General features: G+C 44.7%; 2 protein-coding genes across 7 annotated transcripts in view; both read right to left on the bottom strand.

The window, feature by feature from the left end:
- Nucleotides 1–3,495: 3,495 nt before the first annotated feature.
- On the bottom strand, nucleotides 3,496–11,014 carry LOC310698316 (uncharacterized protein). Of its 5 annotated transcripts, none has more exons than XR_014521397.1 (3): nucleotides 10,039–11,012; nucleotides 9,387–9,556; nucleotides 3,496–9,168 (listed from the first exon to the last, which is right to left on the bottom strand). XR_014521397.1 is itself a non-coding variant. In XM_083485416.1 (3 exons), the coding sequence occupies exons 1-3, from the start codon at nucleotides 9,828–9,830 to the stop codon at nucleotides 8,783–8,785; spliced, it is 582 nt and encodes a 193-aa protein (XP_083341542.1). In that variant the 5' UTR covers nucleotides 9,831–11,014; the 3' UTR covers nucleotides 3,496–8,782. The 5 variants fall into 5 exon arrangements, 2 of the variants coding, with proteins under 2 accessions (XP_083341542.1, XP_083341541.1); XR_014521398.1 differs by having other exon boundaries at nucleotides 10,130–11,012; XM_083485416.1 differs by having other exon boundaries at nucleotides 9,387–9,546; nucleotides 9,795–11,014.
- An 8,233-nt stretch (nucleotides 11,015–19,247) lies between these two features.
- Nucleotides 19,248–24,782, bottom strand: part of OPHN1 (oligophrenin 1) — a 126,713-nt gene continuing 121,178 nt past the window's right edge. For both annotated transcript variants that reach the window (XM_083485086.1, XM_083485087.1), the window contains 2 exons: nucleotides 23,221–23,273; nucleotides 19,248–22,340 (listed from right to left, as the gene is read on the bottom strand). In XM_083485086.1, coding sequence (XP_083341212.1) covers nucleotides 23,231–23,273 — 43 coding nt within the window. In that variant the 3' untranslated portion in view covers nucleotides 19,248–22,340; nucleotides 23,221–23,230. The remainder of the gene's footprint in view (nucleotides 22,341–23,220; nucleotides 23,274–24,782) is intronic.

Raw genomic sequence — 24,782 nt, 5'->3', positions numbered from 1 at the left:
ACGGGTGACTGGGAGTGGCTGCCGAGACCACATAACACCGGTCTTGAAAAACCTACATTGGCCCCCAGTACGTTTCCGAGCACAATTCAAAGTGTTGGTGCTAACCTTTAAAGCCCTAAACGGCCTTGGTCCTGTATATATACCTGAAGGAGCGTCTCCACCCCCATCGTTCTGCCAGGACACTGAGGTCCAGCTCTGAGGGCCTTCTGGCGGTTCACTCACTGCGAGAAGTGAGGTTACAGGGAACCAGGCAGAGGGCCTTCTCAGTAGTGGCACCCGCCCTGTGGAATGCCCTCCCACCAGAGGTCAAAGAGAAAAACTACCCGACTTTTAGAAGACATCTGAAGGCAGCCCTGTTTAGGGAAGCTTTTAATGTTTAATAGACTGTTGTATTTAAATATTCTGTTGGAAGCCGCCCACAGTGGCTGGGGAAACCCAGCCAGATGGGTGGGGTATAAATAATAAATTATTATTATTATTATTATTATTATTATTATTATTATTATTATTATTATTATTAAACAGAAGGGTTTTGTGGAGTCTCCCGCAGTGGACCTTTGAGCCCAGAGATACTCCCAGCTCTTTAAAAGGTCTGTTTGGTCACCGCCTCTCTGTGTTTGGAAAGTCGCCAGGCTTTCCTAGCTCAATAAAACCTGATTTGGCCCACCCCAGAGAGACGGTCCTAAAACTCAAGACAGATTTTTTTTTAAGGACTTATTTATATGGCACATAATAAAACTATGGAACTTGCTCCCACAGGAGGCAGTCCTGGCCCCCAACTTGGATGGCTTTAAAAGAAAATTAGATTCATACAGAATAAGTCTATTGAGGGCTATTAGCCATGATGGCTATGATTTTGCCTTCACAGTTGGAGACAGCAATGCTTCTGAATCCCAGTTGCTGGAAACCACAAGAGGTGAGAGGGCTCTTGTGCTCAGGTCCTGCTTTGGGATTGGCCCCTGTGAGAACTGGATGTGCTATGTGCCTGATCCATCAGGCTGTTTTGATATTCTTAAGGTGGTAGCACCACTCATTCCCCACTCCCAACAGGATGCCAAATTCCTCAAGCACAGCTTTGAGCAGTGGAATCTTTTTCCCAACCCCAACACACACACCCCACAGTCATACACAAACCACAGTCCAAATTGCCCATGTTTTGGAAGTACACAGTTGCATACCCAACAGCTGTCCCGATTTAATTGGGACACCCTGGATTTGGGCCCTGCAACCTTTGGCTGTGGCAGTGGTGGTGCACTCCAGCAGGGTGCCTCCTCAAGGCACACATGGTGCAGGAGATGTGCTGAACAAGGCAAGGAAGGATGGAGAAGTAACCATCAAACTCTTTAGGGTGCCACCGGGTGCCTCCATCCCCTTGCACTCCTGAGAGTGCAATGCACCAGCTGCCTCCACATGGTTGTGGGGACACACCAAGGGCAAGGCAGTGAACTGAGAGGAGTGCACAGCAGCAAAGATCTGGGAGAAAGTAAGGCTAGGGCATGTGTAGGGGGACTGTAGGGGAAGGGGCACTAGCAAAGGCAAAATTCTTGTCCAATCACAAGCCACACAAGTGAGCCTGGCCTTGGGTGGGAAAGGGGGAGGGACAGATGTCATGGAAGGGGAGGGAGTCCGCTTGGCAAAATCAGAAGGCAGAGAGTGTCCACTTAGAGAACTGCCACCTAAGCCGTGCACTAGACGAGAAAGCAGAGGCAATGTTGGAAGAAGTTCCCACCAAAGAATAAAAAAGATGATGGACTATGAGGAATTGGGAAAGTTAACAGTCAAAATAAGAGAACCTAATAACAATGGTTTTGTGGAAGAATGGAAGCCTTTTGCAAATTACTTAAAGAAATACTATAGTGATGAACTCAACAACCAAGATTTGAACTATGAGCAACAGAAGTAATTAGAAATTATTGCAGCAGAGAGGGAGAAATAAAAACACCATGGAAAACAGGGTGGGAAGTCAACTAAACAAAATACAAATTTATCATGTCTTAGAGTGTATATGTTAAACGTTTGAAAATGTAATAAAATATAATTTTTAAAAGAGAGAAAGCGGCAATGTCACCCCCAAATCACAGGCTGAACTATAGGGGGGAGGACACACTGACAAGTAAGGGGGGGTGTCCCTATTTTCCTCTGAATCAAAGTTGGAGGATATGCAGTTGTGCCTTTGGTATTGTGGGCCCAGATCTTTGGAATTCTCAGCATTGAGTTCATTGCCCAACACACAATGTTCTGCTCCATTCACAACTGGTAGGAGGGTTGCCAAGGGTCATATCGCTTCCCACCCCCCTCATGAACTGTTGCTATTTCAGGATGTCTGCCCATAAGAATAAAATGATAGGTATAATGGATAGAGTCTGTATTTCCTGTGAAGCTGAAATCCCTTAATTTTCAAATGCATCTGCAGGGGAGGTGGTGGGGGAAGAAAGTACAGCAAGGAGTAACAGCAAATATGCTTTCAAAAAAAAAGAAAAGAAAAAAAGGGTCTGAACCATCTACAAATATAGCACATGGTGCCCTGCTCTGGAAACTGAAATTGCGGTGTATGTTCCACCCAGAGCTGCAATTATTCTTAGGCTTTCATTAGCAAGCTCTTTCCCAAGCCCACGGTTAATAAGTAAAATAAAGCACCATAAATTGCCATAGCGAAAGGCTAGCAGAATCAGAAGTCTCTCTTGCACTTTTTTCCATGAGCAGGGGTGCAGGGTATAGGGCGCACAAGGGGCTTCAGCCCCCTCAATATTTTGAGGCAGGGGGCAGAGCCCCCCCAATATTGAAGGGGCAGCCAACCCCCACTGCCCCTGGATGAGTGTCAGTGCGCCAGAGCACCGTCCCACCAGGCAGGGGTGGGTAACTTGGGCAGTCAGTGCATTGGCATTATATGAACAGAGTGTCTTGACCTGGTGAGCATCCATATGAAAAGGACCTCTGGACTGGGGCCTTGGAAAAACAGCACAGCTTCCTGGGGCTGATGGAAGCTGCAATTGAATACAGTGGTACCTCGCAAGACGAATGCCTCGCAAGACGAAAAATGCGCAAGACGAAAGAGTTTTCCGTTTTTTGAGTCGTTCCGCAAGATGAATTTCCCTATGGGCTTGCTTCGCAAGACGAAACGTCTTGCGAGTTCTTGCAAGTTTGTTTCCTTTTTCTTAAAGCCGCTAAGCCGTTAATAGCCGCTAAGCCGCTAATAGCCGTGCTTCGCAAGACGAAAAAACTGCAAAACGAAGAGACTCGCGGAACGGATTAATTTCGTCTTGCGAGGCACCACTGTACCACCTGGAGACGGCATCACGTTAGCAAAGGGGAAACGTTCATTTTTACAGCACTAGCAGGTAATTGTTTTCTGTTGTGTTGTTTAGTCGTTTCCGACTCTTCATGACCCCATGTACCAGAGCACGCCATGCACTCCTGTCTTCCACTGCCTCCCACAGCTTGGTCAAACTCATGTTCGTAGCTTCGAGAACACTGTCCAACCATCTCGTCCTCTGTCGTCCCCTTCTCCTTGTGTCCTCCATCTTTCCCAACATCAGGGTCTCTTCCAGGGAGTCTTCTCTTCTCATGAGGTGGCCAAAGTATTGGAGCCTCAGCTTCAGGATCTGTCCTTCCAGTGAGCACTCAAGGCTGATTTCCTTAAGAATGGATAGGTTTGATCTTCTTGCAGTCCATGGGACTCTCAAGAGTCTCCTCCAGCACCATAATTCAAAAGCATCAATTCTTCTGCGATCAGCCTTCTTTATGGTCCAGCTCTCACTACCATACATCACTACTGGGGAAACCATAGCTTTAACTATAAGGACCTTTGTTGGCAAGGTGATGTCTCTGCTTTTTAAGATGCTGTCTAGGTTTGTCATTGCTTTCCTCCCAAGAAGCAGGTGTCTTTTAATTTCGTGACTGCTGTCACCATCTGCAGTGATCATGGAGCCCAAGAAAGTAAAATCTCTCACTGCTTCCATTTCTTCCCCTTCTATTTGCCAGGAGGTGATGGGCCAAGTGGCCTTCTGTGGTTGGTGTCAAATGCTGTGCCACCATTGCATGGTGGCCAAATGTGGATCCTGCAGCCATTGGGGCCAGCACAGTGTGCATGTGCAAACACACCACACACACACACACACACACACACAGAGAGAGAGAGAGAGAGAGAGAGAGAGAGAGAAGATCCAGGCAGTAGGATTGCCAGGTAATCAGACCTGCAGCCTGACCTGCTCTGACAGCATGACCCTTAAAGGCAGCCTGCTGTGCCAAAATCGACAGCTGAAGCTTTTCAAGGCAGAGATGGTTATTATCACCTGCTCTTGCCTGCACATCAAATTAGTGTTAATAGAGTCTGTTGAAAAGATTGCAAAGCTGGTCACCTCACATTAAAAAGAATATTATAGACCTGGAAAGGGGCAGCAAACATAATGAAGGGGAAGGACCGTCTCCCCTATGAAAACGGGTTGCAGCATTTGGGACTTTTGGGTTTAGAGAAAAGACAAGTGAGAGGCAACATGACGGGAGGTTGTAAAATGATGCATGGCATGAAGAAAGTAGATAGAGAAAAGTTTATTCTCTCTCGTAACACTAGAACTCATGGGCATCCAATGAAGCTGACTGGTGGAAGACTCAGGGTGAGTAAAAGAAAGTCCTTTATGCAGCTCATAGTTAAACTGTGGAACTCACTCAGTGATGGCCACCAATTTGAATGGTTTTAAAAGAGGATTAGACAAATTCATGAACAAGGATATCTTTATATAATTTTTTAATTAGTTTTCCAATATACCCCCAATAATAGCAAAATTATAACAATAACAATTCCCAAATTATACAATTATCAAAGTGCCAATCAACTTCCAATTAATACATTTTAGTTAAAATGGCTCCCCGCATGATGGTTTGGGTGCATTTCTGATCTTATATCACTGTGTTCCATAATCTTAATTAATGTCGGTTATATCTCAGTTATAATAATCCCTTAGTCAACAGCTACATAATTAGTTATTTCCATTTGTGATGCTACAATATATAAATGTATAAAGCTTCAAGTGAGGAACTCAAACTATTATCTTTATTCTGCCCTGCATGTGAAAACTGTTATAACCATGGAGATTCCTTCTGTCCATATATGGTGTTGTCTCTTTCACTTCCCAACTGTTGTTTTCTCCCATCATGGCTTGGGGCAGAACTGACTCTCAAAGTTTCTCACAGGTCTTACCTCTCCATCCCTTGTTTTGACGTCTTGGAACAGGCAACAGTCTGCTAGAAACCATTCTGTCTCACCAGTGAAACATGTCACAGATCTTTGCCATTTTTCTCTCAGCCTAGGACAAGGTGGGCAGTTTTTGAATGCGCTGAAGATTTAATACTGCTTTCCAGCTCCCAGAATCTCTGCAGCATTCTTATCACAGCCCGCAAATTATTTTCCTTCCAGCAAGAGATTAATGGCCCAATTACAGTGGTACCTCAGGTTACGTACTTAATTCGTTCCGGAGGTCCGTTCTTAACCTGAAACTGTTCTTAATCTGAGGTACCACTTTAGCCTCCCGCTGCCGCCACGCGATTTCTGTTCTCATCCTGAAGCAAAGTTCTTAACCCGAGGTACTATTTCTGGGTTAGCAGAGTCTGTAACCTGAACCGTATGTAACCTGAAGCGTATGTAAGCCGAGGTACCACTGTAAACATTATCTTAGATTACAACCTGTCAGTAGCACACACAAATCTCAGTCTCTTTTTCCTTGTCTGTTGTTTTTAAATGGAGTTGAGGGGAATTACTCTGTCTTTCCAACAGTCATACTTGAGCTTCTCCTCCCCCTCCTTTCTTCATTTCAGATCACGCACCGTTTCCATTTTTGCTAGTTAATATCAATATTACTCCAACGTCCCTGCCTCACTTGTAAATATCTTTTTATTTTATATTCTGAAGAGGGTTGCTGAATCATAAATATTTAACAGAAACTAAGAATAAATAAACCATGGGCTTCCCTCTCCCTAATCGACTCTCACACCGAAGAAAATCTTATCTCAATTCAAACCTTTGATCCTTGTAGCTGGTATATTTGGCAGTACATTTGTACCTTGGTTTTCAAACAGCTTAGTTCTTAAACGTTTGGGCTCCTGAACGCTGCAAACCCAGAAGTGACTGTTCCGGTTTGGGAACTATTTTTGGAAGCTGAACATCCGACAGGGCTTCCGCAGCTTCTGATTGGCTGCAGGAGCTTCCTGAAGCCAATCAGAAGCCGCGCTTTGGTTTCCAAACTTTTTGTAAGTCGAACGGACTTCTGGAATTGATTCTGTTCGGCTTCTGAGGTGTGACTGTATGTTGTTGCAAACCCTTTCCATCACGTGCCAGTACTTTAAAGCCAATTAAAGATCCAATTAAATGGAGAACTTCTGCTTCTTAATGGCAGCGTGGGAGGATTTTCACCAGGTGAAGTGCTTTTGCATTCAACGCCTCCCTGCCTCCCATATATCCATGCCGGAGTGAAAGCCAGGTACCAAGACGAACTGTGAGTGAATCCCATTCCCCCCTTCTCTGGGGAGAATTTGCAACGATGATTTACCCTCTGTCATCCTTGTTTTCCATCCACTGATGATCCCCCACTGTAGTGGGGGCTGCCTTCATTAAGGTCATGAACAAGAATATTAATGGCTGATAGCAAGGATGGCTGTGCTCTGCCTTCACTGTTGTAGGCAGGAATGCTTCTGAATACCAGTTGCTGGAAACTCTTGGAGAGGAGAGGGCCTTTGTGTTCAGATTATGCTTGTGGTTTTCTCACAGGCATCTGGTTGGCCACTGCGGGAACAGGATGGGCCATTGGCCTGATCCCACAGCCTCATTTTATGTTCTTATGAAAAGAAAGAAGCTAACTTTATCTGCTGTGTTTCTCTTCTGGGGTCCCTCCTTGGCCCAAAGCAATGAGACAACCAAATATTCCTCCCTTCTCTCTCTTTCTCCCCGCAAATGTACAATGCCAATAACTTCCATAATGCAAGATTAATGGATCTACTTGGAAAAAGTGTTGAGACTTTGATTCCTTGTACAAAATCCTTAAAGAAGCTGTCCTCCTCAACTTTCCACTTTCTTTACTAGGAGGGAATCTAGTGGCTCTCATTCATCAAGTTTAGGATTAATGCACATTCTCAGAAGAAGAAGAAGAAGAAGAAGAAGAAGAAGAAGAAGAAGAAGACGACGACGACAGGACATATGTGGCAGATGCTGGACAGCAAAGCAACGCAACATTTGTTGTAATTATAGGAAACAAGGACACACCAAGGCCTCATATATTCAGCATGGTGTTTCTCAAAGTTCCTGCTTGTTTAGGGTGATCTTTCTCAAAGCAAAACTGTTTTGTTTTTCTCTGTTTCCTTTCTCCATTTCACACACTTGCCAGGAGACAACTCTCATTTAGCAAACTCATCTGTGCAGCTGAACGCTAAGAAAAACAACAACCATTTAACAGAATGCCTTGCAGCCACTGCTATAACCCAGCCTTTCAGGACACTGCTCATTTTTCACTGTGCTTTATTTGCATGAAGACAGCTGACATGATGAGGTAGTCACTGAGCTGCAATTTGCTTTACTAGAGAACAACAAATTGCCGTTTCACCACAAAGATCTCAAAGTCAGTCTCCATATATTTGCCTCATTTGTACAAATTGTCATGCAGCATGCAGAAAGTGTTTGCTTCCAAAAAATTTCTAGTGTGTGGTGGGGCAAAGAGAGCAGTTTCTGTGACAGGTGAGAAGGAAGTCTGCAGCTTGTATAAGAACACGAGAAGAGCCTTTTGGATCAGGCCAGTGGAGCAGCATCCTCTTCTCACAGTGACCAACCAGATGCCTCTGTGGGAAACCTTCAAGCAGGATTTGGGCACTAGAGCAGCACTTTCCGCAACTGATATTCAGAGTCATGGCTGCACTGACTGTAGAGGCAGAGTAGAGGCATGGCTAGCAGTCATCAATAACATTCTCCTCCATGAATTTGTCCAATCCTTTCTTAAATCTATCCAAGTTGGTGGCCATCACTGCCTCCTGTGGCAGCGAGTTCCATAGTTTAACTATACCCTGAATTAAAAACTTTCTTTTTAATTGTCCTGAACCTTTCAGTGATCTTAACTCATCTTCATCTCACCTGGCAATTATGGGAACTCCTTTCAGGTTTAGTTCATTGATTTTTTTAAAAATAATTAAGTGTTAATTAATTGATCAGCGTCCAACTGATCAAAATCGGGACGCTCTTTTTTGGTCCCAGGCTCTTGCAGGAACCATTTGACACGCACCAGAGTGCAAAACCAAAAATTGAGTGTCTTTTGGTTTTGCGTGTTCAGACCCAGAAACCTCCCCCCTAAATAAATTCACACGAGACTCAAATTTTGGTTTTGGTTTTTGGCAGAATTTAGGCCACAGCTTTATTGATTACAGAAAGTGAGTGGTTGCATAGGCTCTGGTTCGACTAGCTCCCTGCCATGCAGATAGAACTGACCCAGGGTTCCAGCATAGGTCAGCCAAGGGTGAACACCTGGATAAGCAGAAAGGTGGGCATGGGCTAACTCCGCCACCCAAATGTCCCCCTGGACTCAGGCATGGGCACCATCCCATCACAGGGGTTGACCAAACCATCAAGTCCCTGGATTCCTTTAACGAGATACCCTTCACATAGGGATGGTGAGAGCGTTCTCCCATCCCTATCACCTGAACCAGAGCCTATCCACCACACAAGCCCCGCGCTTGCAGCCAGACACTCAGACCTGTAACCAATCCCTTAACCCCGCTGACACGGAGGTCAGTCATAAATCAATCTCAATCACAGACAGATGAACCCCAAGCCTGTAAAGGGACGCATCATGAGAGGTAATGCCGGGTGATGGATCACCATCCTGCCCAAGGCCAGAACCTTCTTGGCCACTGCACTCTGCACATGCCTCCAGGCCCTCTTGGTGGCAGCTGGGCATTGGCTTCCTCGCCATGCACGTTGCTGCAACAGCTGCGACCAAAATATCTTGATTCCAGGAAGAGCTGCCTTTAACTCTTTCAAGTCCTCCTGCATGCAGGTCTGCAGGCTCAAGCTGGGAGCTTCCGGCAAATCGTTCTCACCCAGCTGCACCACCATTGCCACAGGCGTGCCTTCCACAGACACCTTCGCCCACACCATTGGCTTCATCTTCCTACCACAACTTGTAACATTGCCAACTGCAAATGAATTAGAAATAAGCTCGTAAGTTTCTCTTCCTGCCTTTAATGCTCAAGAGCAGCCTGGCAGAATCTATTAGCATTAATTGTTATTTACACCGATGCCCTCCCTCTGCGCTGCCAAGCCCACCTGGGAAGGCCCGAAGCCCCTTCACTGTGGTCCCAATAAAGACCCAGGGTCACATCTGACTCATCCTCAGATGTCTCAGAAGACATACCTGTAGAAGAGGAGGTATCGCCATCCTTCTGCCTCTTGGCCCTGCGCTTGGAGCGACGACTCTTCTGCCGCTTGCCACCGGATGAAGGGACCCTGGGCACCAGAAGATCCTCCTCAGAAGAGTGGATGCTGAACGTCTCCCTCGGATGGACAGACTGCACCTGAACAGAACTAAAAACATGTAAGGTGCTAGGCTGAAAAGAAGTTCCTTTCCCCATAAGCTGCGCTGCTGGAAGCCCTGAACTCCCAGAACCCGGGGGTGCCGACTGCAAACGTGGCAGTCTGGGCTGAAAGGCCTGCTGAACCGTGGCACCCATACTCCTGGGTCGACCCCTGGGACTAGTTGGGACTGGAATCCTGGAAAAATGCAGCTGGGAAAACAAAGCCCCAGAAGAATCAAAAGCCTCACTCTCTTCACTTGTATCAGAGGGACCATGGGCTTCATAAACAGTAGAAGAAGAGGAGGGGCCAGGCTGGGGATCAGGCTGCCTCCCAAACTCCTGAGCCAATGACTCAAGCTGTGAATTCAACCTTGTCAAGGCCGCAGGGTCTGAGCCAATATTGGCAACAATAGAACCCAGACGATCCAGTGTTTGCTGAGGAACTACTGGGGCTTGCACTGAACACTGCGACTGAGGCAGGCCTCTAATTACCCTTTTTGAAGGGTGAGCAGGACTAGGGTTCCTTTTAACAGGCATCTCGATAAGCTCTCCCACAATACAAAATAAATAATTAAGGCTTAACCCATTAAGATGGCACTCCCACCAAAACAAGATTATGCTCCCGCCAGAAATTGCACTATCACCAGTGCAAATGGCGCTCCCGCCAAATTAATCTGGAGAAAATGGCCACCGGCCCCAGCAGTTTCCCCAACCAGCCTTAAAATTGGAAGGGGGTGCAGAGTTCACCAGGCTTGCAGAGGGGGAACTCTCAGAAGCCGGAACAAGCAGTAGAACTCAAAATATTTTCACCCCCACTAAACTCAGTTCAAGGCTCTTTAAATGAAAGACGCAGCTATAACTGCTCAAAATTGCTGATCGGAGAACCCAGGGAAATGGAGGAAACTCCACAGGCAAAAGTGCCAACAGCCAAAGCCCCGTGGGCGAAATCTCCTCCAAGATTACTAAGACGAACCGCTGAGCAATGGTTTTCTCAGGCCACGGCAACGCCGCACTCCGGGAGCCCCCGGATCAGCCAGCTCATGAGGGATCAGCAAACGCTGCAGGAAGCCACATATATAAAATCGGAATCCGCAGCAAGCCCCGCAAAAGGGAAAAATCCAGGAAAATTAAAAGAGTGAAAAGCTCCGAAAGGGCACTAAGGGGCCAAGGCCCTGTGGGGGCAAAGGCCCCTCTTAGTCAGGGAAGGGCAGGGATGGGGAGGATTAACCTGAAATTAAAGTGAGGGGGAAAGAGGGTAAAAGAAAGGATAACGAAAAGATATCACCAGGATGATCCATCGAAGGTAAATCGTTCTCCCTCTCCCTCTCTTGGTTTGCAGAGGACACACTGTTGGTGTTCTGAATTCAAGTGCTGAAAGAGGGAGCTCTGGGTCATATGCATGGGCATAAATAGGTCCCTCGAACCGCTTAGACTGCGTCCCATTGGCCAGGTTGCACACAGCTTTGAGGGACCTACCATTCGGGTGTTGTGGCTGTCCAAACGTACCCACCCACAACACAGGGTGCTAGTTGTCCAGGTCTCACCGCAATACGTGTCCTCTTTAAGGGAGCACCCGATTTGGCACTCTGGCCTAAGCCAGCTGATTCACATAAGAGCATGAGACAAAAAAAGAGAGTATTTTGGTCTAGTGTTCTGGCATGAGCCAGCTGACACATGCCAAAGCACCAGACCAAAGACCAGGACATTGCAGGATCCAGTCAGTAGTTGGGATGGCTTCAGTAATTTCAGGATGTCCCGCTTAAATTGGGGCAGTTGAGGGGTATAAACTGAGTAAGTTCATTATGAACACTAATTAAACATAAGGATATGCATTATAATTAGGTTGCACAATAAATTGTGCTATCTATAAGTCATTCTTAGTCATATTGTGTGACATTTTCCATAATTCTTCTCTGCCGATAACTGATGGTTAAGTGTAAGCAGCTCTCACTAGTGTATTCTCCCTTCCCCAAATTCCACTAAGTATCTCTTTTGAAGTAGAAGCTATGTCCCAATTTTTCACTCACCAACTGTTTTAAAAGTGGCATCATCTCCCTACCACAACTTGCAACATTGCCATCTGCAAATGAATTAAAAATAAGCTCGTAAGTTCCTCTTCCTGCCTTTAATGCTCAAGAGCAGCCCGGCAGAATCTATTAGCATTAATTGCTATTTACAATGATGGCCTCCCTAAAGTTTTCTGTGCATAAAAATGTTTTTCCCATGATGATCAAGCACTCTTTTAAAAAGCCCAACAATTTAAGCTAAATTATCACAGACAACTTTGCCTCTCTTTTTTTATTGCTTGGTTTTCTTTGTACAAGAAACTTCCCCAATCTCAAAAACAAAAAACTCCATAATTTCTTCTGCCCTAAATGAAACTCAGGGAGCCAATGGCAATGTAGGATTGCATCAGCTTGAGTACTAAACAGCAGAAGATATATAACTTCAGACTATAGGAGGAAATAAGAACGTAAGTCGAGTTTGCAATTGGATCAGGTCATTGGCCCATCTAGTCCAGCATTGTGTTCTCACAGTGGTCAGTCAGATGTCCCAAAGGGAAGCCCACAAGTAGGATCCGAGCACAAGAGCCCTCTCCACTCCTGTGGCTTCCAGCAACTGGTATTCTGAAGCATCATTGCACTACTAGAATATTAGTGTAATACCACTGAAGGAAGCAACAGGCTTGATCCTCCAGCCATCCTCTCTTGGTTCAAGCTGGTGGATGAAGAGAAGCAATGAACCAATACTAGAGATTCATTTTGCATTGTCTGAGTCAGATAAATTATGAGGGTTTTCTTCCCCCCATCCCAAATTGTGGAGAATTGAACCCTTTCCCACTGTAGGCAATTCAGCAAAATGCCCTCTTCCCCTCCTCGCAAATAAGGTGCAGGATTTGGGGAGACTGCTTATGCTCAGCCTGAGCTGAGACTTGTTTTTGTCAGGCTGCTTATGTAGGGTGGAGAGAACCAACTCATTTGTAAACACGCTGCAGGATCCCATGCTAACTTTTAGCATAGCACATAATGAGCTGCACTCAAGGCCTCTTGGACACTTTGGAGTCCTCAGAAAGAAAGAAAAAACCCAGCCCCATTTGCTCATGATACAGTCAGCTAGGGAGAGGCAGATCAAAGCCACTTTGTCATCTACATTTGCAAAGTGGTTTGCCTCTCATAGGCAGATTCTCTGGCTGTCGGGATGAACAGAGATAGGGCGGTTTCTCCTTCTGGAGAGGAAGGCCAAGGCAGATGGCTCTCTTTACACAGATTGCAGGCCTCGGGCTTGGAGGATGGAACTGTTGGCTTTAGCCGCTGCTGTAAATCTTCAGCAGGTCGGCCAAAGAGCAGGCAGAAAACTCTCTGGCGACAGGCAGTCTGGGCCTAACCTTCCTCTGCAGGGATGAGTGAGATGGAGATGGGGAAATGCCTTTATAAAGCGAACCTTCCTAATGTGTGCTGTCTAAAACACAGATGTCCTTCAGCCATCACTCTTCTCTGCCTTTTGCTAAGTGGGTATCAGACTAAAACCAGCATACAAAGATGCCTATATTCAGGGACAGAACACATAAAGCTCTCATCTATGAGCTGCCCAAATATTGGCAGGTTCCCTCATTGCGAGAAGTGAGGCTACAGGGAACCAGACAGAGGGCCTTCTCGGTAGTGGCGCCAGCCCTGTGGAACGCCCTCCCTTCAGATGTCAAAGAGATAAAAAATTACCTGACATTCAGAAGACATCTAAAGGCAGCCCTGTTCAGGGAAGTTTTTAATATGTAACGCTGTACTGTTTTTAACACTGATTGGGAGCCGCCCAGAGTGGCTGGGGAAACTCAGCCAGATGGGCGGGGTATCAATAATAAATTATTATTATTATTATTATTATTATTATTATTATTATTATTATTATTATTATTATTATTATAGTATACAATGTATTCAAGAAACTATTGTAATTGTTGGTAGGTTTGACAGAAAACTTGTAGTAAAAATTTTTAACTATGGATTGATTAAGGATTTATACTAATTGGAGTTAGTGATGAGATGCAAAATGAAAATTAAAATATAAGGATCCACAAAAGGGAGGGAAGGGAAGTCAAAGGGGATATGATGTTTGCATTTTTTTTTCTTTGTTGTTGTTATTATAGTCTGTAAAACGGAAAATCCCCCCCAAATTAAAGCTCCCTATGTGAGAGTGAGAGCAACAGTAAATGCGTTTTATCGAGGGAAATTGTGTGTAGAAAATGTGCACCTTAGGAGAAATGCATACTAAAATGCTTATGGATATTTCGTAGGATCTTAGAATTGTAGAGTTGGATGGGATCCCCAAGGATCATCTAATCCAACCCCCTGCAATGGAGGAATTGCAGCCAGGGGTGCCAACCTGAATAAATATTATGGGGCCCAAATAAACCCTGCCCCACATAATGGATCACATGACATGGCACATACACACTAACTGAATGGCAATGCTCATCAACTTGGGGGGAAGATCCAGGCCCCTCAAATATTTTATTGGGGGGGCAAAGGGACCTCAGCCTCAAGGAGCTGGCTCATCTGATCGCAGCTAAGTATCCCTGACAGATGGTCATCCAGTCTCTGCTTAGAAACCTCCAAGGAGGGAGAGTCCACCACCTCCCAAGGAAGTCCATTTCACTGTCTTTTGTGTGTGTGTGTGTATAAATTTTATTAAGTTTTTCATTTTACAGTTTAAAACATTCATTAAACAACCTTAAAATGTCAATGACTTCCCTTCTTCTCTTTCCATGGTTCAATTTGCATATCATAAATCCCTGCATATTTTAAATAAAGTAAACCATTCAGTATTCCATTAATACATCTATAATAACTTGTTTACATTGCTGAATTTTTCTTAATGCTGCCAGCGTTTTCAAGTGTACACAGTTTCCCCCATATATTCAATAAACATTTTCCAATCTTCTTTAAATGTATGTTGTTCTTGTTCTCTTATTCTATATGTTAGGTCTGCAAGCTGTGGATATTCCATTAGTTTAAGCTGCCATTCTTCTTGTTTGTTTTCCATTTTGGGGCTAACAAAACACGGGCCACACTAGTGCCATACATAAATAGCCTTTTTTGACACCTAGGAATTTCCATCTGAATTATCCCCAACAAAAAGGACTCTGTTTGGAAAAGTACTTCTAAGATATTTTTCAATTCATTATAAACAATTTCCCAATACAGTTGTACCTTGGATCCCGAACACCTTGGTACCCAGACATTTTGGCTCCCGAACGCCACAAACCTGGAAGTGATTGTTCCAGTTTGCGAACTTTCTTTTGAAACTCAAACATCTGACGCGGCTTCCACAGTTTCCAACTGGCTGCAGAAGCTTTTGTTTCCGAATGTTTTGGAAGTTTAACAGACTTCCAGAATAGATTCCATTCGACTTCAAAGTATGACTGTACTCTTTCACTTTTTTACAGGTCCACCACATATGAAAGAATGTACCCTAAACCTCATTGCATCTCCAACACTTATCTGATTCAGTCTTATACATCTTAGCAAGTCTACTTGGCATTAAATACCATCTGTAAATCACTTTCAAATAATAATTCTTCAAAGAATAACATGCTGTAAACTTCACAGTCAAAAAGCTCTTCCAGAAAGTTCTTCACAAAGTTTAGTCAGAATATCCTTCCCTACAATTTCAATCCATTGGTTCAGGTCCTGCATTCTGGAGCAGCAGAAAACAAGTTTGCTCCATTTTCCACAGGGCAGCCCTTTAGATATTTGATGGTGGGTATCATATGTCCTCTCAGCTGCCTCTTAACCAGGCTAAACATTCGCAACTTCCTCAACCGGAAATGGGATTACATGCATCGTCAGAGTATTTGTTAAGGGTGTACACTGACCCCGCATGCAGTCTGAATTAAGAGTCAAACGGGGGCAATTCAGATGACAGTTTTCACATGCCCAGGTTTGACTGCATTGCTTCCAAAGTGTCTTGAGCCAGATCAAGGACTCCCTTAAAGTCCCAAATCATTCTGTGCATGTAAATGCTTAGAAAAAGAAAACAAAAAGCTGCATCTTGCTCTTTAAAATAAAGCAGCTGCTGCATATATTTTTATAAAGTGAAACCAGTGTGACCAGGGAAATGCCTTCAGCTCAAGTGAGGAGAGGATCCTTATTATTTATTTACTTATTGCATTTGTGTATCACAGGGGTCAGCAAACTTTTTCAGCAGGGGGCTGGTCCACTGTCCCTCAGACCTTGTGGTGGGCAGGACTATATTTTGAAAAAAATATATGAGCTAATTCCTATGCCCCACAAATAACCCAGAGATGCATTTTAAATAAAAGGAAACATTCTACTCATGTAAAAACACACTGATTCCTGGACTGGTCGTGGGCCGGATTTAGAAGGCGATTGGGCTGGATCCTGCCCCTGGGCCTTAGTTTGCCTACCCATGGTATATACCATCTTTTTCTCCAAGGAGCTCAAGGTGTCACACTTGGTTCTCCCATTTTATCCTCACCACAACCCTGAGAGGCAGGTTAGGCTGATAGAGGCAGTGACTGGCCCAGGGCTACAACCAGTGAGTTTCATGGCTGAGTGGGGATTTGAACCCTGGTCTCTCCCAGGTCCTAGTTCCAGCATGCTCAGCACTGCACACGAGCTCTACATACAAACATTGTTAACAATCCAACTCTGCACCTACTATAAACCAGATAGTCTGTGGTGGCAAAAAAACATAGACAGGGCTGCGGGGGATGAAGGGAAGGGGGAGTCCCCCCACCTTTGGCATGAGCCAGGTCCATCTCTACAAGGATTTGTCTTCATCTGTTTTAAGTGCAAGGAACGACAGTCAAAGCCTGTTATCCCAGCTCTCAAGAGGCAGGTTTATGGCTGTGCAAGGAAGAAACACTTGGAGCTCTTTTAAAAAAATAAAAATAAAAAAATTGACAGGTGCCATGTGTTAAACAGCCCAAGAGGGGAAGGCTTGTTTCAAAACACTGCAAATCATGACCCAAGTTAGCTCCAACTCTCCTGAAGTACATAAGAAGAGCTCTGCTGGATCAGAGGCCAATGGCCCATCAAGTCCAGCATCCTGTTCTCCCAGTGGCTGACCTGATGCCCCCAAAGGAAAGCCCAAACGCAGGATTCAAACACAAGAACAACTCTCTCCTTCTGTGATTTCTGGTATTCAGAAGCATTCCTGTCTCAGCAATGAGGCAGAACAGAGCAGCCATCAGTAACCTTACTCTCCTCCATGAATTTGTTGCACAGACGACATCACATTATTCCACATCTATCCAGTCACAGTGCCCATACTGAATTAGAATTTCAACTACTTCCTTAGAATATGATAGAAAGGAAGGATGAAGTTGTGCATGAATTTTGCTCTCCAAAGCATTGGATGACCCATCCCAGCAGTGTCATGCAAACCAGGGGTCCCCAAACTGAGCGATTGCTCACCCTGGGGGTAGTGGGATTACCATGTGTGTGTGTGTGCGTGCGCGCTAAGAAGCAAGGGGGCAAGCAGGAGGAGGCAGAGTTGTAAATGACTGAGTTTGATGAGCCAGCATCACTGAATAATGTTCATCCCTTTTATTTTATCCATTTTGACAAATTCCCCCAGGATATTCTTGCAGAGAAACTGGTAAAATGAGAGCTGGATGAAGTACGGTTATTGTTAGGCAAACTGTTTGTCTAGGAAATATATTATTGCTCTCCTGTTAACAGCTGCTGAATTTATTATAGCCAGCTACTGGAGAACACATAATACAAACCTTTTTGAAGCATGGATGCAATAGATATGGGACATAATTCTTATGGATAAGTTAACAAGTGTCCTAAAGAGAACACTGTACTGGAAAAAGAAACACAGCACTGCACAAAGGTGTGGGTGGGTTGGAAATAATGTTATTGAACATGGGTAGGCAAACTAAGGCCCAGGGGCTGGATCCAGCCCAATCGCCTACTCAATCCGGCCCACAGATGGTCCAGGAATCAGCGTGTTTTTACATGAGTAGAATGTGTCCTTTTATTTAAAATGAATCTCTGGGTTATTTGTGGGGCATAGGAATTAATTCATTTCCAGCCCACAAAATATAGTCCGGACTTCCACAAGGTCTGAGGGACAGTGGACTAGCCCCCCGCTGAAAAAGTTTGCTGACCCGTTATTGAACATCATCACTATCACCATCATCGTTGTATTAAGAAAGGCTTTCCTTGAAGCGTGACCCAGTCATTTCATTTGGAATTTTACTGCATAATGGTGGGAAAGCTTTTGTTGCTTTTTGTTTATTGGGAATATATCTTTGTATTTTATCTTACTGTGTACACTGCTTTGCCTCTGGTTGTGAAACAGTTTATAGATCTGAAAAATAATTAGACATGTACCAGCTGTGAATTGTAATCTCCCATGTCAAAGCCATGGTTTTATTCAACTGTATACCAATTTAATCAACTCTTGATTCTTCAGCCTCGATTCCTGCATTGTGGGGATTTGGACTGGATGACCCCCAACTCCACAATTAGATAGATAGATAGATAGATTCTTTATTGTCATTACACTAGTGCAACATTGCACCAGTGCAACGAAATTGGATGCCATCCCTTAAAAACAACAAAAGCAAAACAACAGCAACAACCAAACAAACCACCTTCCAACCACACCCACACCCACACCCATCAAACTCCCAGGTCTCACTATCGAGTTACAGCATTCAACAAGGCCACAGCTCTTGGATAGAAACTGTTTTTCAGTCTATTTGTCCTTGACTTGATGTTTCTATACCTCCTGCCAGAAGGCAGTAGTGCAAACAGACTGTATCCCGGGTGAGATGGATCCTGCAGGATGTTGTTTGCTTTCCTAAGGCAACGGGAACCGTACAGTTCTTCCAAAGGTGGGAGAGGGTATTCTGAGATAGATCAATTAAAACTCATGATCAATTCTGAGATAGATCAATTAAAACTCATGTGATCAACCAACTAAAGTGCTGCTGCTGTTGTTTTGACCATGTGATAGCCAAAGACAAAATATTTGCGGCCCCCCCCCCCCCCATATCTCAAGAGACATTTAAGGGGAGAAAGTACACATGAACAGGTTTAAGCAAATAGGAACAGCAATTATTTGCTTGAGAATGTGCACCACAACTTCGAGCTGGATCTCAAGGCTCTGGAATCATCACTGCTGATGGCCAGGAAACATGTGGATGGTACTGATCAGAGACAGTCATGCCAGGTAGAGATTTTAGGAGGCAATGCGAAACATACTCTCAGGGTAAAAAAGTTCTTTCCAGTAGCACCTTAAAGACCAACTAAGTTCTTGGTATGAGCTTTCGTGTGCATGCACACTTCTTCAGAAGTGTGCATGCACACGAAAGCTCATTCCAAGAAGTAACTTAGTTGGTCTTTAAGGTGCTACTGGAAGGAACTTTTTTATTTTGACTATGGCAGACCAACACGGCTACCTATCTGTAACTGATACTCTCAGGGGTGAAGGAAAAGTTACTGGGATAAAGGTTGTTTTTCAGTAGAGAATGGATGAGGAGTCGGTGGCCCACCAGATGTTGTTAGTATCCATCAGCCCCAGCCAGCATGGCCAGCAGTCAAGGGTCATGGGAGTCATAGCCCAACACCTGGAGGACACAAGGTTGGGGAAGGCCATTTCGCTCAATGAGCATATAAAATTCTGACAACAAAAAATGATTGCAACTTAACAGAACACACAGACAAGGATTTTCCTTCTTTATTAACTTTATTAACATCACTAAAATCATTGCAACTAATCACTTTACAAGACCAAAACAAAAAAACAACCCCACACAACAGGTGGAAGATACCTTAAGTGCCTTAAATTTCACAAAAATAGTGTGTGGAATTGCTGGACATCTTTTAGCTTATGATGAATGGAGGCCTGGTGAAAAATGTACCAATTTCACATCACATGATGGTGCTCAACCCCCACCCCACCCACCCACCCCCGGACCTTTTGCGGAGAAAATGACCACAAGAGCTAGAATACAATAAAGCACATGTTGTATGTCAACTGCTGCTATCTGGTGCATCTTCCACATTTCCCCCTAGCTGCCACGGGATCAGGACATGGGACACCTGCACAATCCATTGATTGTTTGGAATCATGGACTCAGAATACTGAAATTGGCTTGATAACGCCATGCTTTCTTCTTTGGTCACTACAACCTCGAGGACTTAACACTTCTCCAGGAGAAGGGGGGCATGCAGATTGCGTGCCCAGGCGCAGTCCCCCTGCTCTTCGGGAGCCAGGTCTCAGATAAAGGAAAACGCATGACAACGTACTTGGGATTAAAATGGCCACAACTTTCCGGGAACCTAGAAAGCTCTGTGGTGACCAAGGGGGTGGGCAGAACAATGGCCAGCGGAGCGGCATGCCAGGCCACAAACCTCACCCACCACTGGACCCGGTGAGTGGATATTTTCTACCTTCACTAGATCTATCTACAATTATATTAACAGACTTGCTGTTACTTGGACAGAAACTTCTGAGCGTCTTGAGTAGGAGGACGGCATGGACATCAGAATGACCATGCATCGCCATGTTTAGTTTTGACCACTGACTAAACATGTGTGTGTATGGACACGGAACAAACTCAAAAATTCTTTATGCCTCTGAGCTTAGCATTCTGCTTACAAAGCAGGATTGTCAGTGCTGTTTGGAGCCTGGAGGGCCATACCCTATATTAAGTGTTGGCCCTGCAGGGCAGATATAGGCTCCCTCCCACCCTAAACCTCTGGACATCCTTGGATCCTGTTTCCACTTCTACAGCAGCTCTGCTTACATTCTCTTGAAAAACGAAAAACCCAGTTTCATGCATACCGTAAGCATATTCTCTCATGTTCCCGGTGTTCCTTGACTAGCTGGCAGCATGGGCTACTGGTGGGTTTGTCAGGGTTCCTTGAGACTTTAAAACGGGGTTCCTGCTGTGGTGTTGGCCCTTCCCATTTAGGACGGCGCGTTTGTAAAAGGTTCTGCCTGTCTATCTTGAATACAAAGTGTTCCTGCTGCTTAGAAGGCCCCTCCCTGCTTCCTACTAGTTTAAGGCTTTGGTAAAGCTGATGAAGGAGAAGTAGCTGAATTGTACCCATGCAGAGATTGTGTGCAGCAACCGGATTGGGATGGAAACCTTTCTACTTTGCGTGTTAATTTCTTCTGCCCGCAGTTAGTTATTTACAGCAGTTAGCTAGTTACTATACTGCCCTAAGTCTCAGGGCAATTCACAGAACAAAATCAAAATATAAAACCACAATATATATAATCAAAGTAAAAACAACCCAATAACACCCCCCCCAAAAGAACCACATTTTAAAAGGGCATCGGATGTCAATCAAATCAACCAAAAGCCTGGTTAAAAAGGAACATTTTGCCTGGTGCTGAAAGCTGTATAATGAAGGTGCCAGGCAAACTTCCCTGGGGAGAGCATTCCACAAATGGGGAGCCACTGCAGAGAAGGCCCCGTTCTTATGTTGCCACCCTCCGGACAGCTTTCTTGCTGTTGTGACCTTCAACCACATTTTGAAGATCCTTCCAGCCCTACGAAAGTCTGTGTTTGGAAAAAAAGGCAGAATTGTCGGCAATATTTGAATGCCCAGGGTGTTTTTATTTTGTTTTCAGGAAGAAAGCGAAGCCAAAGAGTGGTTTTTATATATTTTTTACAGGAGACATGTGAATCGGTAAAGATTCTAACATTGAATATAAACTGAGTTTGGATTATTATTTAAACAAACAAACAAAAAAGGTGTTGCTTGGTCTGCCTTGATGCTTTGTGCTTTGGTCCTCAGAAACCTGTGTGTGTTGTGATGGGAAGCCAGTTCTTCAAAGCCACAGAATCCGAAGGAGTGCTTTTGACCACACTCCTGAGAAACACAAGACATAGGATGGAGAACCATCGTGCATTCCAAGAACTAGGAAAACGAACATCTCTGCTGAAATGTTGAAAGTACCTCTACCTCCTCCCCAGTAGACCAGAGTTAGAGAGGCACGTTGATGATGAAGTCACCATGTGTATAAGTGCCTCAGGCAGGAGGTGAAGGGGTCCCCCCCCCCAAAAAAAAACATAGGCTCTTTCGTCTGCTCCAGGGTGGAATGAAAACCGTACAGGATGGTCCTGTCTCCTTCCAGTGCACAATGGCAGAGGGCTGCTTTCCACCTGGAGAGGCCAAGCAGAGGATGCAGAGGCAGCATATCCGCCAAAATTGCTCTCTGTTCCACTGCAGAAAATCAAAAGGTTCATTCTTCAGTGCTTTGCTGTGGGGGAGAACCCCCACTTGGAAATGTCTTCGCATTCTTCAAAAGGATTTAGAAAGGAGTGTCCATCTCCCCACACCCCGTCCCCCACAATGCACAGAGTGATTTGTCTTAAGACAGCCAGTGCGCTAAAAGCTGGTGCTCCCCCAAAGCCCTGTACATAAATCTTGGTGTGGGTCCACCATGCCACATTAAAGGGATGTGGAACAGGGTGGATAAAACTGTTTGCGTGCACCACCACCCCCCCACCAACTCTCTTTCTTGGCCAGCCATGGCATTCCAACTTCTCCCAAACATCCCAAAGGGAAAGAAACAAGTGTTCTTGGATATAGGCAACAGTAGAAACATGGAGGAAGCAGGAAAGAAGGAGCTACTTTCGGAAACCGATGGCAAGATGGATTTGTTCTCTTAGGAAACAATTCAGAACGGTATGCTTCAACGATGAGATCTTGGAATAAGAGCTGACTCACGAACCAGGAGAGGGAGAATTGGAGGAGGGGCTGTGGCAAATCTCTCTGGAACCAGCCAGGATCAGACATACAAGTCTAGAGGGGGGCAGAGAGAGAACACAAACTGCATCAATCAAAGCATAACAATATAACTGATTTCTGCACTGCAGGGGATTGGAATCCCTTCCACCTCTACAATTTGAGGAATCTATGAACACCACCAAGAATGTCATGCAATGCAGCAAGGGGCTTGCCAGTGTGCTGGCTGTGGGAGTTCCTGCCTCAAAGAGGTCTTCCATGGTCATCCCCCCCCCCCCCGCAAAAAAAAATCACACACTGCCCCTCTCTCCACTGAAATTAGGCCAGAAGAAAGCATTTTTTCATATTATTAAATTTATTCACCACTCTTTTAGTTTTAAGCCACTGGCAACTCAAAGCAGCTGATAAGAAAGGTCAAATATATACATATATTAAAACCAGGAGGGAAATATTTCTCTCCCATTTGGATGAAGGCATTATTGCAAGACTCTGTCACTTGGATCAGAACCTAACCAGGAAAGGATGGGAAATAGCGTTTAAGTTTATAATTGATGGTAAGATCATAATAGATAAAAAATTGGGGCGGGGGGAGCATATCTCCTACTATGTCTGAATGGACTGAGAAAAATCGAAAAATCAAACCCACTCTAAAAGACCCTAGACCATTAAAAGCCAGAGACCTGGTTAAAAAGGAATGTTTTCACCTGGCATCTGAAGGTGGCACTGCAGTAATGGTGCCGGGAGAGTCTCCATGGATGGCTGTGGTGCCCATGGACTCAAAAGGATTGCTGCACACAGACCCCGATGTGGGCATGCTGGGACTGTACCACTTCAGGGCGCAGCTGAGAGGGAATCACCATACCTACAAATACCCCTAGAACTCAGGATTCCACTGAACAATTGCCTGCTTTTTCTAAGCCCCCCAACCCCAGCTTACCATTAATCCTTCAGGTCTCATCACTGGGGAGTCTGCCTTGTGGTGATGAAGAGCTGCAAAGGGAAGCATGGAAGTGAGTGAGTGAGTGAGTGAGTAAGCAAGCAAGCATTATTTGCTTTTGTATCCCACCTTTTCTACACGAGGTGCTCCAGATGGCATGCATAGTTCTCCTCTCCCCCAATTTATCCACACAACAACCCTGTGAGGTAGGTTAGGCTAAGAGATATATAGTGACCAGCCCCCAAGGTCACCCAGTGAGCTTCATGGCTGAGCAGGGATTCGAACCCTTGTCTCCCAGGTCCCAGTCCGACACACTAACCCCTACACAACCGCTGATTCTCAAGCAAATAAATAAACTAAAACTTGTTCACTCACAATGTAACCCTAAACCTTGGGTAAGGCCAGCTAGGAGGCAGGGCAAGTGAAGGAGACAGAACTAAATCCCATCGGCTGGTGCAAAAGAAAGTTAGAACAGCACAGTGAAGATAGGATAGCAGAGTGGCACCGTTGCACCATTGGTGACTTTAAGGCTGCATCCACACAGTGGTTTATTTTGTAGTTTTCATTACTACATCGCTAAGTGTTAATTTCTGTATTATACTGGAGCTTTCGCAGGACATAAAATATAGCAGAATATAGCAAAAGTTTAATGCTCATTTCCACATTATTTGCTTCCAGGAAAAATAAGTGTGCAAATAACATGGGAATGATCACTAACTCTTGCTAATTCTGCTATATTTTCAGAAGTCCAGGGTATGCCCTCACAGAGTGCCTGAACCGTTATAATATCCCAGCTCAGTCACTGAGACTGTCTGCAGCAGCATGACTGCTTATTTCCTGAATTGGTGAGGCTCATTTCACGACTATGAGAAACCGAGCCTTTAGTATCATCGGCCGAGTCCTCTGGAACTCTCTGCTACTGGAGATTCAGTGGGCACCTTCTGCGCCAATGTTTAAACAGCTGCCCAAAACGTTTATGTTCTGTGGGCCAGTAAGAATGTATCCTTCCACTGTGATTAACTGTTCTCCGTTTCTAACTTTAAAAAAAAAACTTTTATGTTTTTATTGCTGTATACTGCTTATTTATGACAAAGCAGCATTCCAATGTTTCTTATAAATAAGTGGCCTTTGTGCTGTGCAAAAGCTCAAGCATAATGTGGAAATTAACAGTTAGCGAAGAGTCGTGAAAATGGAATAAACTGCTGTGTGGATGCCGCCTAAATCAGAGTATATGCTACCTCATTTGGCAGCTGCTCCGTCTGGCAAGCCAGAACATGGAACCCTGAAGCAACCCCAACATCTGCTGTGCTTGGCACCAACAGACTCTCGGGCTCTTGAGGTGTCTATTACTAGGACCCACTTTAATTCTGTGATTCTAACTTGCCTTAAGCTGTTTCTTGCATAATTTATTCTTATTTATTACAATTATATCCCATCTTTCCTGAAGGAGTGCAAGGTGACGTACATAGGGTCTCACTTACCCATTTGTTCTTCACAGCATCCCTGAAAGTGAATGATTGGCTCAGAGTCACCCAAATGAGTTTCATGGCCAAGTGGGGGAT

The sequence above is a fragment of the Podarcis liolepis genome, assembly GCF_965112155.1.
Source record: "Podarcis liolepis genome assembly, chromosome: Z".
NCBI lineage: Eukaryota > Metazoa > Chordata > Lepidosauria > Squamata > Lacertidae > Podarcis > Podarcis liolepis.
Note: the sequence above shows the minus strand (reverse complement) of the source record. Positions and strands in the feature narration are given on the sequence as shown.